Source organism: Dromaius novaehollandiae, chromosome 15 (genome assembly GCF_036370855.1).
Source record: "Dromaius novaehollandiae isolate bDroNov1 chromosome 15, bDroNov1.hap1, whole genome shotgun sequence".
NCBI classification, from domain to species: domain Eukaryota; kingdom Metazoa; phylum Chordata; class Aves; order Casuariiformes; family Dromaiidae; genus Dromaius; species Dromaius novaehollandiae.
In genome coordinates this window covers 741,589-758,746 of record NC_088112.1, presented here as the reverse complement: position 1 = coordinate 758,746, position 17,158 = coordinate 741,589, and the positions used below count along the sequence as shown (strand labels likewise).

General features: G+C 42.6%; 1 protein-coding gene across 17 annotated transcripts in view; it reads left to right on the top strand.

Annotated features, from left to right (window-relative positions):
- Nucleotides 1-1,505: 1,505 nt before the first annotated feature.
- Nucleotides 1,506-17,158, top strand: part of ANKHD1 (ankyrin repeat and KH domain containing 1) — a 126,278-nt gene continuing 110,625 nt past the window's right edge. For 8 of the 17 annotated variants that reach the window (XM_064520708.1, XM_064520710.1, XM_064520705.1 and 5 more), the window contains exons 1-2: nucleotides 1,506-1,935; nucleotides 16,485-16,638. In XM_064520708.1, coding sequence (XP_064376778.1) covers nucleotides 1,657-1,935; nucleotides 16,485-16,638 — 433 coding nt within the window. In that variant the 5' untranslated portion in view covers nucleotides 1,506-1,656. The remainder of the gene's footprint in view (nucleotides 1,936-16,484; nucleotides 16,639-17,158) is intronic. The other 9 variants (XM_064520713.1, XM_064520706.1, XM_064520712.1 and 6 more) reach the window with 2 other exon arrangements.

Sequence of the window (17,158 nt, the reverse complement as noted above, 5' to 3'; positions counted from 1 at the left end):
GCCTTCTGCCACTCCCAGCTGCCTGTCATTGTGCCCTCGGGCCTGCTGGCACAGCTGCAGGCCAGCCCCTCCCTAGCTCCGTTCTGTCAGGCCGGACGGGTTTCCAAACCCCCCTATTAAACGTGCCTCAGCCGAACCACATCGTTTGGAGAGCGCAGGCTGGGGATGACTTTGCGGAGAGCTGTGCTGGCAGGTTAACGCCAGCAGGAGAGCAGAGCGGCTCAGCGCTGACGGCCTGAATCCAGGTTGCAAAAGGTTTGGGAGCCTCCGGAAGGCAGGGAGCAGAGAAACAGCAGACGCTAGAGCGTGACGCGGCTGCTGAGCTGCCTCTCCAGGGAGTGGGCGGCATTACTTGGAAGACTAAATACCCTCTGGGATTTGCCTGTCACTGCAACGGGGCGATACAGAGTCTCACAGCTCCGTGCAAGGCGAGCGGGTGCTGGAGCCAAGCCCGCACAGCCACGACATGCAGCCGCTCACCGCTCCAGCTTGCCCTGCCTCGGTCCGGCCTAACAACAGCTAGAGCCAGAGCCAGGCCTCAAACCCGCTGAAGAAGGTCGCAGAAGCGAGCCTCCGCCCGGCGTGGCCTCCCCTGACGCCGGCCCCCTCTGCAAATGCCCCGGGCGGCTCTGCGAAATGGCGGCGCGCAGCCTGCTGGCACCCGGCCCGCCCCCACGCCTCGGCGGGCTCCTGGCTGCCCAGGCCGGGCCCGCGAGGCCCTGCCCGACCCAGCTCCCGAGCGGGGCGCGGGGGTGCCCGCCGAGGGCCCCAGCCGCCTTCCGCGGGGCCGGCCGCGCTCCCCAGTGGGCTCGGCGCCCGCCGCCAGGCAGGGCGCGGCAGGGGGCGCGGGCAGAGGGCGCGCGGCCCTGCTCCCCCCGGCCACGCGCAGGCCACCGCCACGGCCCCGCCCCGCCCCACCGGGCACGTGCGCGGCCGTGACAGCGGCCACGTGGGCGCGCCGCTGGCGTCACCGCGCGCGGGGAGGCGGCCGGAGCGGCAGGTGGCCGGAGTGACGGACCGCTCAGCCAATCACGGCCTGGGTTCGGGGCGGGAGGGCGGGAAGTGAAGGGGCGGGCTGGCGCCTTGATAGACAGCAGACTTCTCCAATCGCGGCTCGGGACAGACGGGCGTGTGACATCCTCTCGCGCTGACGGAGACCTTCAGAAGGATTCGAAGGGGAGGGGGGACCAATCAGGCGGCGCCAGACGCTGTGCGTTATGAGTGATGTCTCTTCTGAGCAATCACAGTCCGAGACTCTCATATCAGCCTTGATCGACGGCCCGTTTGCCCAATAATCATTCAGCACTCCGGCAAGGCACAAGACTGATGTTCCGAATGGCCAATCAGCTCCCGAGAAGTTCAGGAAGCGAGGCAGCGAGAACTGGGCGGGGCAGGGGGCACAAACCGCCTCGGCGTGTGCTCTCAAGGCAGCATGCTGGGAGCGAATGACGAGCCATTTGAGTGGCGGGCGCTATGCCCAATAACGCTTCGACCTCCTACGAGCTCGCCCAATGGGAGCCGGCGAAGCGTGCGGGGTGGGCGGTGCGGCGCCCGCGGCCCGGGTAGGGTGTGAGAAGTTAGTGGCGCTGCTGCGGGTGCTGTGAGGGGACGGAGACGGCTGGGCTCTGCGAGCGGCGGCGGCCCCGGATCAGCGCGATGCTCACGGACGGCACCGCCGCCCCTGTCGGCGACGAGGAGATAGACTCGGTCGCTCCCCGCGCGCCGCCCGCCGCCGAGCCGCCCGCCGCGGCCGGGCCCTCCCCGCTGGGGCTGCGGGCCGTGCGCCTCTTCGGGGAGGCCGGGCCCGGCGGGCCGGGAGGGCCCGGCGCGCCCGGTGCCGGCGAGGCCGCCCTCGACTTCAAGCTGGCGGCCGCCGTACTGAGGAGCGGGGGCGGCGGCGGCGGCTCCGGCAGCGACGAGGACGAGGTGTCCGAGGTGAGCGACTGCACGGCCGGGCCCGGCCGCCGCGCCGCCGTTTCCTGACAGGCCTCGCCGGCAGCCGGGGCCGGCACCTTGCCGCTCGCCGCCGCCGGGCCCTCCTGCCGCCGGCGAGGCGCTCGGCGCGGCGCGGCGCGGGGGTCGCGGCCCGCACCACACCCCCTTCCCTGCGCGCCGGCGGCCCGGGGCCTCCCCGCGGCCATGGGCGTGAGCGGCGCGGGCGCACCGGAGCCGCGGGGGCGGGTCCCGGCTGACCCGGGCGGCCGGGGTCTTCGGGCCTTTTCGAAGCGGCGGCCTGGGGGAGGAGGGGGGCTGGGCACCACCACGCCTCCCATCGGGCCTGGGGGAGGAGGGTGGTGGCCGCCTCGCCTGCACCCTCCTGGGGCGGCCGGGCCCTGCGCTCGCCGCTGCCTTTTTGCATGTGGAGGGCTGGAGAAAAATGTCTCCCGTTCTGCTTCCTCCTGACCTCTAGGAGTGTTTTCCACTTTGAACCTGGTTTGGAGGGGGAGGTGAGCTCCTCTACCGAGCAGGCTCCTTGTCTCTAGCTTCAAGGACTAATAAAGTCTCCAGCCCCTAATATTGCTGCCCTGCACTTAATAGGAAGGATATAGGGTTTTTAGGCTCTCTATATGCCTGATTATATGTAGTTATGTAGAAGAGAAATATTTCTTACCCAACATACCTCTCTCCAGAAAAATAGAAGAGGGTAATGGAGGAGTCTTTCTTTGATCTTCCAGACCTGCAGAGAGTTTTATGGGAAAGGTGTGGGGGAGGGACTGGAGCCTTATCCCAGCCAAAATGGTGCATTGTTAGGTATGTAAACTTGCATCTGCCACTGTTTTATGTAGTCCAGACTTTTATCTCTTACTGTTGCCCACTCTTTGTGCATCAATGGGTACATCTTATTTCCTTGGTTTCCTATCTTAGAAGGAAGAGTTAAGATCCCAGCCACCATCATAGCCCTTTTGTAGGCTTAGGGGAAATAAGGAGGAAGTGTCTAGCACTTGAAGTTTATTGTGAGTCCACTCTTTTGTACTCCTGTATGCTTCTGCAGGAGGAAGAAGATGGAGCCCATGTGGTACATGTCATTTTTCTTTGGGGGCTTGAACAGTTTATCTCCTCACTTCTGAAGGAATGGAAGGAGGGGAGCCAGCATTTCTTCCTTCCATGTCTAAATTTGCTGTCTTCCATTGAGTGTCTTCTTTTGCCTAGCTATACTGAAATGACAGGTCTTATGAATTAAAATGTAATTAAACGGGTGCAGACCCACATGTATGGCGCACTTCATTCATGACCATCTGACCTAAGTGAAAACCATAGCTTATGTTAATGTCAGGACAGTTAACATCTAATGGTCAGGCAGTGTGTGAACACACCTTGCTTGATTGGTATTCTGAACATACGATGATAGGAGGTTACATGTTCAAGTACATAACGGTTCTGGGCAGCTGGAAGGCCTGTTTGCAGGTAGAATAGGATATAAGCAATTTGCAAGTTTCCAGTGTCTGTGATGTCTCATGTCTGTCCATTCATATGTTAATGCATCTTTGAAAATAGGGAACACTCTTTATTAGTTATAAAACCTGGAAAGCGATGTAGAGTGGAATATATCTGAATATTTGTGGCTTTTTTTAACAAGGTCAGAATGGCAGAGTTCTGCTTTTGAAGCTTATCCCTTTTGAACCCTCCTCATTATTTGAAGGAGGCTTAAAAACTGGTGTCTGCTGAGCACTGAGTTGATTCTTTGACCAATAGCAAGTTTTAAGAAAGGTATAACTCCCAGACATTATTTGTAATAGTCTGACATTGAGGACCAAATACAAGAAGATTTACAAACAGCTCTTAAAGTAAAATTACTTGTCTAAAAAAAATGAAAACAGCTTTCTTATTTTAAATACATCATCCAAAAAAAAAAAAAGTTGGATTTTAAACACTTGGAGACTTCCAGAATACCTTTAGAGAGGAGCTGGCTGAATCTCTGAAGCTAAAATTGACTGGAGATTTCTTGTGTTGTGTATTTCTGGTGGTGGAGAGCAACCCGTAGCAGAAATGTGGCTGGGAAGGATGTGCCTCGCATCTGTGGTGCCTGGCTAGGTTACGGGGAATGGTTGTGAGAACCAAGAGTGAATTCTCTTTTCAATTTTCTTGTGTATGTGTGAGAACTAAAGAAGCACCTGTTGCTCATGTTCTTTTGTTCCAAAAAAAGCAATTAAACTCCTGGGATGGAACACTGCAGTTCTTCAGCAACACTGCTTTGAAAACCCAGTGACTGTTTGGACTGTGGTCTTGTGTCATGAGTCACTGATTTGGGTGTATGCCTTTAGCTACTACCAGCGAGTGGAATTAGTGAGAACTAGAAGGGAGAATTAAATAAATAAAGTGAGTGTTTGCCATGCTGCCTTGATCTGTGCTCTCTTCTCTTTGTTTGAAGTCATAAAAATAATGGTACCATATTCTGTAAGCTGCGCTGTGTGTGTGCAGTGATATTTAGTTTTTGTATTCTTGTATTAGTCTGACTTTAATATGCTAAAATAATTGGATTAGTCAAAATGGCAGTTTGAGTAGAAAGGAAAATCATCAGGGAAGTGCAGGAAGAAGACTGTAATGAAGTATTTATCTAGAGAATGAAAGGACTATTATATTTTAGCTTAACTTTCTTGAAAATAGATTGCATTTCTTACCTCAGAGCTCCAAGTACTTTATAAAGGGAGTACTGTCCCCATTTTACAGATGAAGACAGTGGAAAGAGGATGCTAAGTTCGTCTTGTTTTGCAGAGCAGGGAGTAGGACCCAAGCTTTCTGATTTCCTAGCTTAGCGTGTATTTATGGCAGGCACCAGGTTGTCATTTGGAAAAAACAGATTGAAATGAGTCCTTTATAAATTAGTTGTGTAAGGTCTGTAAGGTGAAATTGAAATGTAGCTCTATTGAATCTTTTCTAGAATTGCCAGTTAAAAATATCAAATGCAAATAGAAGCAATTGCAAGCTGAAGCATGTGTTTGGATATTAAAGGAAGGGGCCAGGCGTCTTTTTCATATTTTTGAGTAAAATAGAGGTGAAGGTATGGCTCTTCTGAGTGTTTGGAGAAATTCTCACCAGTGGTTACATTCTGAGAGACAAGGTGGTTTTGGCCTCGCTGTAAATAGTTGCTTGGTTGCCTTCTAAATGTAATGAGTTTTTGGACACAGCTTGCAATTTGTTTGGAGTGAAATTCTGATATAAATTTAAGTAGACTACTACCACTCCTTATGAATTTTGTTGGCACTTTAGTGGTGCCAAAGACATAAGTATTAAACTACCTCCTTGGTACTAGTTCTGGAGCCTGTGGGTCAAGGTGGTGGCGCGTTGGCAGTACAGTGATTAATAGTGCATGTATGAGGAGTCGGTAGGATCCTTGGTTGTTGAGAACTTCTGGCCACAAAGCGTGCAGGTTCTTATCAAAAACTGTCTTAACAGAAAACTGGGCCCTAGAAATACAGAGTTGAAGCAAATGATAAATATGGCAATGTTAGTGCTTGCAAGATTGTGTGGTTTGCTGATCTGTTGTAAATCAAGTATGAGAAGCCAGCTGCGCTGACAAAAGTACCAAAGGGTCCTAGAGCTCAGTTCAGTAAGTGGCTTTTGGCTGTGAGTGTATAAATGTAGCAAGTCTCTTGCGTTCTATAATTTGGGGATTTGGAGTTCTTCAGTGGCAACTGAAACTCGCCCACTCTTTGGTTGCAGAGTCAGCTGGGCTCTCAGTTTCCCTCTCCAGAGCAGGCTGCTTGCCTCCACCAGTTTGCCTTACTTAAGCCTGTACCTATTGCATAAGTCTCTGGGGATATTTACATAAAGCATAATTAAAAATCAGACATAACCTACCTCCTACAATGAGTAGAATTAATAGTCTAATGGTATGCACTCCAAATCAGTTTAGTACTTGGAGATTTTTTTCTGGGGCTTAATCATTCCTTTTTTTTTTTTCAAGTTTTAGATTTTTTTAATTTTTAAAATGGGTTTTAAATTAAAAATAAATACTTAAATAGTTTATTTTAAATTGGCAATATAATCTATTACAGTAATTGCTATGTCAGTAAACCCTCTTAACATTGCACTGCTTAAACTGTATACAGAACACATCTTTGACTTCTGAGGTTAATGCTTATAAATTTTTAGCTTTGTGTATTATATTTAAATAATGTAAATACCAGCATTTTATCCACCATAAGTAATAGAAATTCAAAAAATTGATGCAAGTTAAGATGGATAATATTAGGCAAAAAAGCCTTCTCTTTGAAAAAAATTAAGAGTCAGTTTAGCAGTTAAGGTTTTTCTTATTTTGACTAGCTCATTCAAAGTTGAATAAGTAGAAGGCCTAACAAATTAGAAGATTTTTTTTCTTTTCTTTTAGAATTATTCATTGATTAGAAAACATTGAGGACTAATGGGTCAAGATTTCCAAAAGTATTTAGATGCTTAATGATGCAGATGGCTGTTTGGTAGGATGGTCATTCATACCCAGCCTGATTAGGCACCTAATTTTTGAAAAATCTCACTAGATATCCTAATACCTTTGGAAGTTTGATCTGCAGTAGTTAGAAACAATCTAGTTATAGTTAGTACTTTCTATTCAATAACATCTTAAAATGAACTGATTTCTAAAAGTTCTTGCAAAATTCTAGTTTCTCTTCTGTGCAGCTTGACCCAGTTTGAGTAAATGACCTGAAATAAATGTCAGCAATTATTTTCTAATGCTAGGTGCAAAAAGTAAAGATGCGAAATACTACTATATAATTACATAATATGTGGTGCATTCACTTGGTTAGGAGAGAGTTACCAAATTTAGCAGAACATCTATATTTAGTTGCAAATTTACAGATTGGTTTCATCAGTCAACTAGTTATAGTCTGGGGAAAAAGGGTTCATTTGAACATTAATGCAAAGCAAAGCTGCAACTGGGAAATTGAGAGTTCTCATGTTCTGATTTAAATTGGGGCTACCCAGCTGCTCCCCGGTGGAGCTGATATTGGGACGCTCTAATCTCTCCTTTCCTCGTCTCAGAGGATCCCCAAATGCAGCTGTAAGGACAGACAAATGATGCTATTGCAACATTGTCCTGTACTTAGAGCTCAAACCATCCCTGCCACATTCATTTAAAAGAAGAGCACAATTGGAAGGAAGGGAAATATAAAGTCACTCTTTTTTCCTGTGCATGCATGTGGTCAGGCCTTTAAAACTGGGATCTGCTGCGTTACTGGATTGGCATGCTCGTGAGGGAGTTCAAAACTGGGTTCTAGCCCCTGCAGGTGAGAAAGCTGCATAGCTTTGATCTAATTAAGTCATCTTGAGTTCCTTTAACACGAAGATACTCTAGAAGTACTAAGTCGTTGTGGGGGAGGGGTGCAAAATGCCTCTCTCCTCTAATTGAAAACGGAGAAAAGTTTGACTTGCATCAAAAAGGAACCTTTCCTGGATTTGTTTCCTGCTTAAAAAAAACTTTGTGAAGAAAGAAGAGTAGCTTTTGCATCTTGTAGAACTCAGTGTATCAGTTAAGCTCAGCACCCCAGGGCTTCAGACTAAGCAGTAGGGTGCTTTAATTCGCCCTGTATGGATACCTTTCCTTCCTAATACTGGACCACATACGCTATTGCAGATACCATCCAAAGTCCCCTTGTAAAGCTTATCCTCCTGATGGGAATGTCTGTGTAAGGAATGGGATACTGTAAAATTTCAGAAATCAGTGGCTTGCTCAATTTCTTCTGTAAACTTAGTTTTTGAGGAGTGTCTTGCCTGAGGTGTTATTTTTAATATAAATCTTTTCACTGGTACCCCATGCAACCTAGATCTTCTATGATAGACTAAAAATTGGTTTAACTTTCAAATGATATAAATACTGTTTTTATAGCACCATTTTTACTGCAGTCCATGTCGTAAAACCATGCTGTCTCTCACTAAGAGAAAAAAGCGGGCGCAGATGAATTAATGCTTGGATTTAAGGGTTCATTTAGTTAGAATGATACACCAAAAGGTTACAACTCATCAATCATATCTCATTAACAGATAGATTATCTTTCCTTTTTTTTCGGAAAATAAGCTCTCCCTGTTTCTTATAAAGGGGCAGAGGTTTCATTTTTGTGTGTTTTTTGGAGGAATGGCTGAGTGAGTGAAGTTTATGGAAATGCATCATAACAGGGTATATTTTCTTCCTTTTAATTTTGGCAATTCATTACTTAATGTTAGCTAGGAAAATGTTGATTAGTTGAAGTTTTCATAAGCTACTAGAAATGGCTTTCAATTTTTGCAGTATTATGTATCTTCTGGTCAAACACATCTAGAAAACATTTATGAATGGCATTAAGACATTAAAAGACTTGCTTCTGCACAGGATCCTGTTATTTCTTAGTTGTGTTTCATGGGATGAGACTGCTCAGTTACTATTTTCTGCCTTTTGCTTTTAAGAGGGGTTTTTGCAGAGGCTTTTCAAACTTCTTTTCATCTTTAGCTCTTCTGAAGCATGCCAGAATCTGAAGGAAAAGTGTACTAGACTAGGTGGAGCTATTCATGGTTGAATTATTATATTTTGTTTATCAGAATGCTGGCAGTGTTATTGTTATGTGTTATTGGCTCTTCTGACCAGAAAAGATTTTCAAAATTACGTGTATACCAGTCCTACAGGGAAAAAAATATTCCTTATTTGTCAAGTAAGAAATGGAATGTTTTACTGGCTGACAAATACTGAGCCAACTAAAAAGTGTCTTTTGGATTATTTTAATGTGCCGTGGACATAAACTTTCAGCTAGATCTGTAAGTTACTGTCCTCACTTGCCTTAGTAAAGCATACAGATTACTAATTAACTAAGAGTTTCTTAAAGGAAGATCCCTAACCCTGTTGAACCCTTCCCTGTCCAAAATCATGAATAAAACTAATGATCCCACATGACTGATAGGTAATAAATCTGTCTCGTTTCAAACGAAGGCAAAAGAATTCAGCTTTTAGGGCTGAATGCTCTACATCCAAGGCATGTTCCTCAGTGAGGGTGGCTCCATAGCATCATCTGTTATGAGCAAGTGTTCATCTTCAACACAACAGGACAGCCAGGGGAAAAGGGAGCCTATGAAGTAGTCACTTAAAACATTTAGAATTTGTAAGTTAAACTTAATACCTAGAGTAGAATGTACATCTTTTCATTGTTTTTTTCTAAAACAGTTATGTTTTAAAGCCCTTTTCCCTCCTATGTCTTGAGGTTTTCAGTGGAACATATTTCAGATGGAGACTCTGCTGCATTATTCATTATGATAGTTTTTCTTTAAATGAGTAACTGATGGATCAGTAGGTATGTTACGAGGTTTGCTGGTTTTACAGTAGTAGAGCGCACACAAGCTTATTTATACAGGTCTTGGAAAAAAATGGCTACCACTGGCTTCAGCTTTGAGAAAGGCAGGAAGCCCAGTATGATTTTCAGTCTGGTATAAACTTCTAGATAACTTAAAATTTAGTCATTTTAAATATTGAGGCTACACTCTGCCTGAAAGATACAGGTGGAGATGGGAACAGGTTATTTAATTGCTAGACCACGCTACGTTTATCAGATCCATTTGTGTGCTTTTGAGTGCTGTATCCCTTTGGATGGACGAGATCTTAAAAGGTCATCTAGAAGTTGCTTAGGTTGTGTTTAAGTTCGTACATCCGTGTGAAAGGTGTTCCTTGGGGCTTAGAATACTTGCTGTCTCAGATGGGTGTGGGCTTTTACATCAGTAAACAAATGCATTTATTTGTCCTGTGTTTCAAAATTTCTTTCATTTTGTTTTAATGTCTGTGATTTAATACTTGAGTAAGTATCCCACCCCAGAAGCCCTGGATAAATTTATACAGCAATCCTATCTTAGATTTTGGTAAAGTCAGAATACTGAGTTATACTAGTTTCTTGAGTGGAGATGAGGAGAAAGGTAGGGAAGATTATTAAGGCAGAAAAAAAATTATTGGTTGGAGGGAATCTGAAAGCCCAAGGAGATGAACATGATTTTGAGTTGGCCAAATATGTGTAAATATGTAGTGCTTAGTGTAACTGATGCTTACTTGAGGTTTTCTGGTCTGTCTTTATTTAATGTTTTGTACCCATCAAGAAGAGGTAGTCAATTTACTGGGATTCACATGGATTCTGAAGATACTTCAGCCCTCAATTCCAGTTCTTTGCAACATGGAGCTGCCATACAAAAAAAAAAAAAAAAATTCATTTGTCAATTAGGAAAACTTTAGTCATAGTTATGCTTCTGTTTATCAGACATTGAATATGTGATGGCTGTAGCCTGGTTTTTAACAGGGAATTTTTTGAAGTAGTGACTGAAATAATGAGTAAGCCTTGTTGCTTTATTTTCTGCTCTGCAGAGGAACTTTTTATTGTTGCCTGCCTCTTGTACTCAGAGGACTCCATCTGCATTTTGTGGCTTGTTTTTGTGATGGTTAAGTGAGGGTACAGTTATGTCCTGGTCTGATTGACACAGAGCCATGTTTTAATAAAAATGAACTGCAGATTTCTTCTTTGTAGAGAAACCTGAAATCAGGCAACTTAATCCAGAGATTGCTGGGTAATGCTTGATAAGGTGTAGTTTGTAGTATTCCAAAACTACTTAAGTTGTTGTTTAATTTTGATTTTTGTCATTGGTGTAAGGATATCTGGGGTTAATTGATTTGCTTAAGAAGGAGAAATTAGGTAAGTGATTAAACTTGTTTTCTGTAGACCATTTGACAGGCACTTGTTCATGAATGCCTGCTTATGAATTTTCTGCTGGTATTAGCACAGGAAAAATGGAAACCTAGGATCAATCTTTGACATGGAAGAGTAGTCCTGTAAAGCATTCATTCTGATTTATTACTTTATCAACATGTTTCAAACACTAGCCATAATTTTCAGAATTGACTAGAGACTTTGAGTGCCAGACTTGAAATCTGTTGATGGGGCCTGACTTCTCGGAGGGGAACTACTCCCTGCTGCCACAATATTGGGCTTGTCTGGTTGCTGATTTAGCAACCATCACTTTTAGGCAGCTTCTGATATCAGAAATTAATGCTGGAGTTGCTTCAGGTGTGTGCTAACACATCAAGAATATACCACACAGTTTTATACCTGGACATCAGACTTCTGGACCATATGTAATTTGAAAGTTGCTTTCCTTGTGACCATTGATGAGGTGTGAAGTTAGTACTGTATGTGTCCTTACCTTGCATCTGCAGTAGCCTTTGCAGGATAAATCTGTGAATGTGATGAACCTTTGAAATAAGCATGTTACAGACCAGATTCTATATCTGCTTGTTTCTTGATCTGGTAATTGCTTAATGTATGTTGGAATAAAGGCTGTCTTAGGCCAGCCTCCAATTTTTCAGGTTTCTATTGCAAGTATGGCTAGCAAGATTCATGTGCCCCTCCCGCCCCATTTGTTTAAATGCATGTAAAACTGGATTTTTTTGTAGATCAATAAGCTAACAAGGCCTGCAGGTACTAACAGTTCTGCTCAGCTTTGGGAGGCCCGTGTTAGTCAGGTTTTAGCTTCACAGGGAGCCAGTCTGATCAAATGGCTTGTCATTCCCAGGAGAGAGTGATGTATTACAGTTCCTGCTTATCAGACCCTTCTTTAAGTCTTGGAAATTCAATAAAGTGGCAGAAAGTTATCTGCTGTCTTTTTTTTTTTCTGAGTTTTCTGCCCTTTTAGTGTGTTAAATCAGCTCATGAAAGGGTCTGATAGCTGTCTGACTTGCCATAAGCTTAGCAATGATGGGAAATGATGCTTCTTTTTTCGCTACCAACATAATAATGTCTCCAAGGCCACTGTAGCCATGGGCCAGCTCACACACACTATGTTGTGAGAATGCCTTGAAATCGTAAGATCCGTAGGGCCAGAGCTGGAAGATGATATTTTAGTGATTAATAGATCGGAGGGACATATCTCTTCTCAGGCTAAAACTTATTTTGATTGAGGGAATTGTCTTCAGAAACTACAGCTCAAGCCAACAGAGCAAGTATGCATCTTATTGATGATCTATTTCAGCTTCGTATATATATGAACTTTCAGCCAGATATACAGGCTTAATTTGCCTTAAGGAAGCCAAGGTCCCCGTATATATATATCAAGATTTATTTAGATATATGTCCAAATGGAATCGTTACACAAATAATTTGGAGAATTACCTAATATAAAAGAGAGAAACAGGTAGTAGTTTATTTGTATTGTAATGCTGCTTAGGAGTGCTAGTCAAGGACTCAGGTCCTCCTTATTTGTAGGCACTTTACAAACACAACACAATGAGACTTGCTACCTCAAAAACTTGTTAATAGCTTGGGTGTATCTGGAAAAGTCAAGTTTAAGGAAATGATTTGCTAGTAGCTTTCGCTTTCCAGTCAATGCTTTTTGTAAAGATAGCCTTCCCAGAAATACTGGTTCAGCCCGAATAAAAGCAGAATGGTACAATGAGCTGCCTCTGCTGTCCTTCTCTGCAGTAAAAGAAGGAAAGAATGGTGCTGGTACGGCTAGATTAGGAAGCTTTTCCGTCATGCATGTAGCCTATGTCAGTGATAGGCTATTTGTGAACAGGTCCAAGCTATTCTGGGAAAAGTCCTTTTTTGCCAGTAACCTAGAGCTTAGTTTTTCTTGGCATAGAAGTATATCTTAAAAAATAAAATAAAATAAAGTCACTTCAATGCAATGTAGGAAAGATCAGTATAGATCTAATAATAGAAAATATATTTCTAAACCTATCTGTCATTGCTTGTCCTATAAGAATTGCTAGTGTTACTTGTGATTTTAGTATTTGCAAAGCTGCCCTGACCTGAGGTAAACTCAGTCATGGTATCGACATATAAATACTGATGTAGTTGAGTCCAAATAGCTGTGAATGTAGCAGCTATAGAGGGAGGGAAGAACCGGTGTGTAACCGGATCTGTGGAGCTGTGAGGTGGCTGCAGTTGTTGGCAGGACTTCAGTAAAGGTCTGTCATTCCTGTGGACCAAAGTGAAACACAACAATGTAGTGAAGTGCACTGATGTTTACTGCCCTGCTCCCAGGTTCTGTATAGCTAGCAACTTGCAACACAGTTTTGAGTTTTTGGTTGGGCATTGCTTCTAGTTGTAGTTACTTTAGCAATCAGAATGGTGTCTTGAATCTGTATATTCCTAATGAGCCTTACCAAGTAAGATGCTTATTAACTGCCCAAAGCAGCTTGCAAAATAGTCCAAAAATAGCACAGTGACTGGTTACTCTATCACTTTGCTACAGATCTGATTATGATAGAGCAGAGTGCCTAAAATTTGCGACATGCATGTTATAGTAAGTCTTCCAGAAGTGTTAAAGCTAAATATGTTTTTTACAAAGTTTACTTTTTATTTAAAAACTTAAACTAACCTTTGATATGTTTGGGGTGGTTTGATTTTTTTTTTCTTTTTTTCAATTTTTTTGATTAATAAGGGGTCATAGCAGGTTATTTTCAATCACATCAGAGATCTGGTTGATTAGGTAATTCCTTACTCTGCTGTTAGAGATGAGGTATCCAGCTGTGTGAGAAACTGCATCTCTTTACAGAAACATCAGCCGTTCTTGCTTGAAAATCCATATAAAACTTGTTTTGAAAGACTGGCAATGGTAGAGCTGTTTTAATATTTCTACATATGGATTTTCAGTATTTTCACACTTAAGGTATATTTGTATTATGGGTATGTTATTAAGCTGTTCCTAAAAATCAAAACAAAACCTAAAAATTGATGCTGAACATGTGCAAAAATAATGGAAGCAGCTGCTTTTCTTGTGTTTAAATTTATGGCAAATGCAGTGCTATGATACAAAACTAACAGACATACTGTATATAAAGCAAGATTTTTGTCTGAGACTTTAAATGTGTAAGGTTTCTGTAAGTACAGTTGCAAACCTAAAGACAGGCTGAAAGGCAATAGAGTTGTTTGGTAATGCAAACTGCACCAATACTAATCCAGTTTGTGCCCTAAGTAAAAGCTATATCTCTGATTCGGTTTTAATAAGTAGTGTTTACATAGTCGATATTGAAAAGGCAGACTTTGTTCTAGTCCGAATTTTAGAGATTCATATAAGCAAAATGTGCTTCCTACCGGAGAGAGAGGACCTCCTTGCTAGGTGATAGAGTATTTGAGTGGTGAGTTAATGCTGATTTAGGTGCAAGAGGCGTATTGTTGCAGGTAATGTCCTGCAAGTACACAAGTGAGCTTGCGCTGGCAGCAATCAAGGAGGAAATGGTCCATATCCTTGCTTCAGTGCATTAGGGCAGGGTCAAAAATGAAGTTTTAAAATTTGCAGCGGGACAATCTCTGGAAGGTTGATGCGGGATTGATCTGCTTGCTTTTGTCTAGGGTGTTGCGAGGCTACCCCTGAAGTGAAAGGTAAGCCTGCCAGAATTCACTTTGAAGGTTGGTGTAGTATTTGTTGTTCGTATGTACAGTTACTTCAATAATAGGTAGCAATTTTATTCCTTTTGGTACATTTTCGAAGGGGAGGACTGCTGTTTAAATTTAGCAGTGTAATTGAAAAAGAAAAAAGTCTGTTATCGTGCAATGCAACTTCTAGTATATAGTTCTGAACTATATATAAGGCATAGCCACTTACATACATAGCGGGATTCTTTTTACAAGTCACTGGATCACACACACATTACTGCAATAATGAATAGTATTTCTGGTTGAAGTGCTTATTGGAGTAAGTGGTTTGTTCAAGGCAAAGTGCTTTGCTTTGTGTGGGGGAGAATAATAAAATACCCTGAAGTACTCCTGTGGATAAGTGTGAATTTTTCCAGAAGTCATTTATGCATCAGACCTTATGCCAGCAGGGAACTCTTAAACTTGCTGGATGAACATAACCTCAAATTTGAATTCTGCAGAGGGGAATCTTAGTGTAGGAATATATTTTGCTGTCAGTCATAAATGGCTGCTCTTCTTTGACTGTAAAAATAATGTCTATCTCTTGTTCAGATCACTAAGTTTCTGCTTTTTTAAGTTTCAGCTCTTCCTTATTGTGACAGTTCTCTTAGGACTGTTGTGTGTTGTCTCGGTTAGCGTAGAAATCTTACTTTTTAAAGCCCTAAATGGTTGCCTGCTACCTTGGCTTTAACATTAGTGTGTTGGCACGCAAGTTATAATACCTGCAAGTTAGCCTGTATTATGCGTACCCAGCGAGATGTGGAAGAAATGTTCTGTATTCTTACGCTGCTCTAGTTCTCCCTAATGCCCATTTTATTCATAGGCTGCCATTGTGTTTGCCTGGACACCGGGTTGATTGGCTGAACACCAAGGGATAATGTTGCGGAACATCTACATATCAAAAAGGGGAAGAAGTTAACACAAGCTGATCTGGCCCAGCAGTGCTCCCTGTAGTTCCCCCGACTCCTGTTAACATTCTTCATACAATAGGGCACTTAGTGAGTTTGCAGATGGCCTGGTTTGAGTTTTTGAAGAATAAACTGTCCCCTTCTTAAGGTCATGTGGATGGTGTGTCCTAGGACTGAATGTAGTGGCAGTTGACTGCTGACACGCGAGGAAGATAGTGGGATGGGTGAAATTAAAGGGGGAATATAGTGGGAAATAAAGATTGGACTGGGACAAAAATTGGGAAAAGATGACAATAGTTGTATAACTAGCGTACTTCATTTCTAGGGGATGTTGAAGGTACCAAGAAAGCACTGAACAGATAATGTCTCACTATGAAGTAGTGTCCGTGTTTTTATTTAAAAATATTGCTGAAAATAGAGGGCGATATGTCTGAACTTGAGACAGATTCTTAAATGTAATTCTGCTCTCATTAGAGCATGAGTCAGGTATCCTCCTTGTTTACTCTGGCAAGCTGTCGTAAAACTACAATGTTTTATGTTGGGTAATTCCATGAATTTGTATTCTGAGATCATGTGGACCACTGCTAGGACAGCATTATTCGTGCTGAGTTGGAATACCTACTTGCTTAACTGTTACACATATCTGTTCTTGTCTAGAAAATGTTGGTGGAACCGGATATTTTGTTTTTGAATTTATTTTAGTCAACCATCTTGTTTCTACTCTGTTAAAATCCTCGTGCTATATTAGTTGAAACTAGTTTTAAAATGAAGTAATGGAACTGAAAGGGGTTTCAGGAAATCATTCGTTCCATCCCCAGCTCTCAGATGAGTTCGGCCCTATCAAAGTCTTTACTGATTGATATATATGGACATCTAGTGACAAAGATGTTACAACTTCTTGTGGCCATCAGTTCTGGTGACTAACTATCGAAATGTCTACAGCTTTTTTAGGTTATGTTTTGTCTAAGTCGCCCTCGCTGTAGCCTAAACTGTTGTTAATTGCTGTTTTCTAATATAAGCTAGTTTTCAGGTGGAGTTTATTCCTTTCTGCTTGCAGCTACCTTTTCAGTGAATTGATCACATGATTTTCAAGGTTCTATCCTGCAATCTGTATAGTTAAAACATTATTATGATGGTGTAGTTCAATTCTGTGGTGGGTTTTATAGTATTTTAAATTTACTATAAAATTTCAAAAATGGTAAAATTATTTTTCTAACTTGGCAAACAGGTCGAATCATTTATTTTGGACCAAGAAGATCTTGATAACCCAGTACTTAAAACCACATCGGAGTTATTCTTATCGAGTGCTGCAGAAGGCGCGGACTTGAGAACTGTGGATCCAGAAACACAAGCAAGACTAGAAGCCTTGCTGGAAGCAGCAGGTATGCTGTTTGTATAGTATTTTCTGAAATTAACTTTCACACAGATCTGGCAATCTGTGAATACAGAGTCAAAATTTACAAGTCTGCAAACTTACTGTGATGATGGGGAGCTGAACATAAGAACAAACTCTTAATTCTTACAGGTGTTGGAAGTTTGCTTGGTTCAATGTTTATTTACATGCAAAGTTAGAAAGGATAATTTGAATTAAATGGTATTTTGTTGACTAGATTAGATTACATATATTACCAGAGGGAAGCTTGAAGGGGAGAGAATGGAAGAAAGTAGGCTTGCTGAAGTGATGTTTTTCTCTCTAATACTATCATTGACATATAACTCTTCGTTATTTCTAGAAATTCAAAGGTGAAGCTCTAGTTTCTCTGTTTTGACTTTCACAAAAATACATTCCCATAGTTCTGAGATATGGCTGTTGAAAAATATGTATGCAATATTTAAATTACAGAATCAGACTAGGTAAATGTACTGCCACTACACTTACTATTTTTCTAGTGAAAGCTTGAC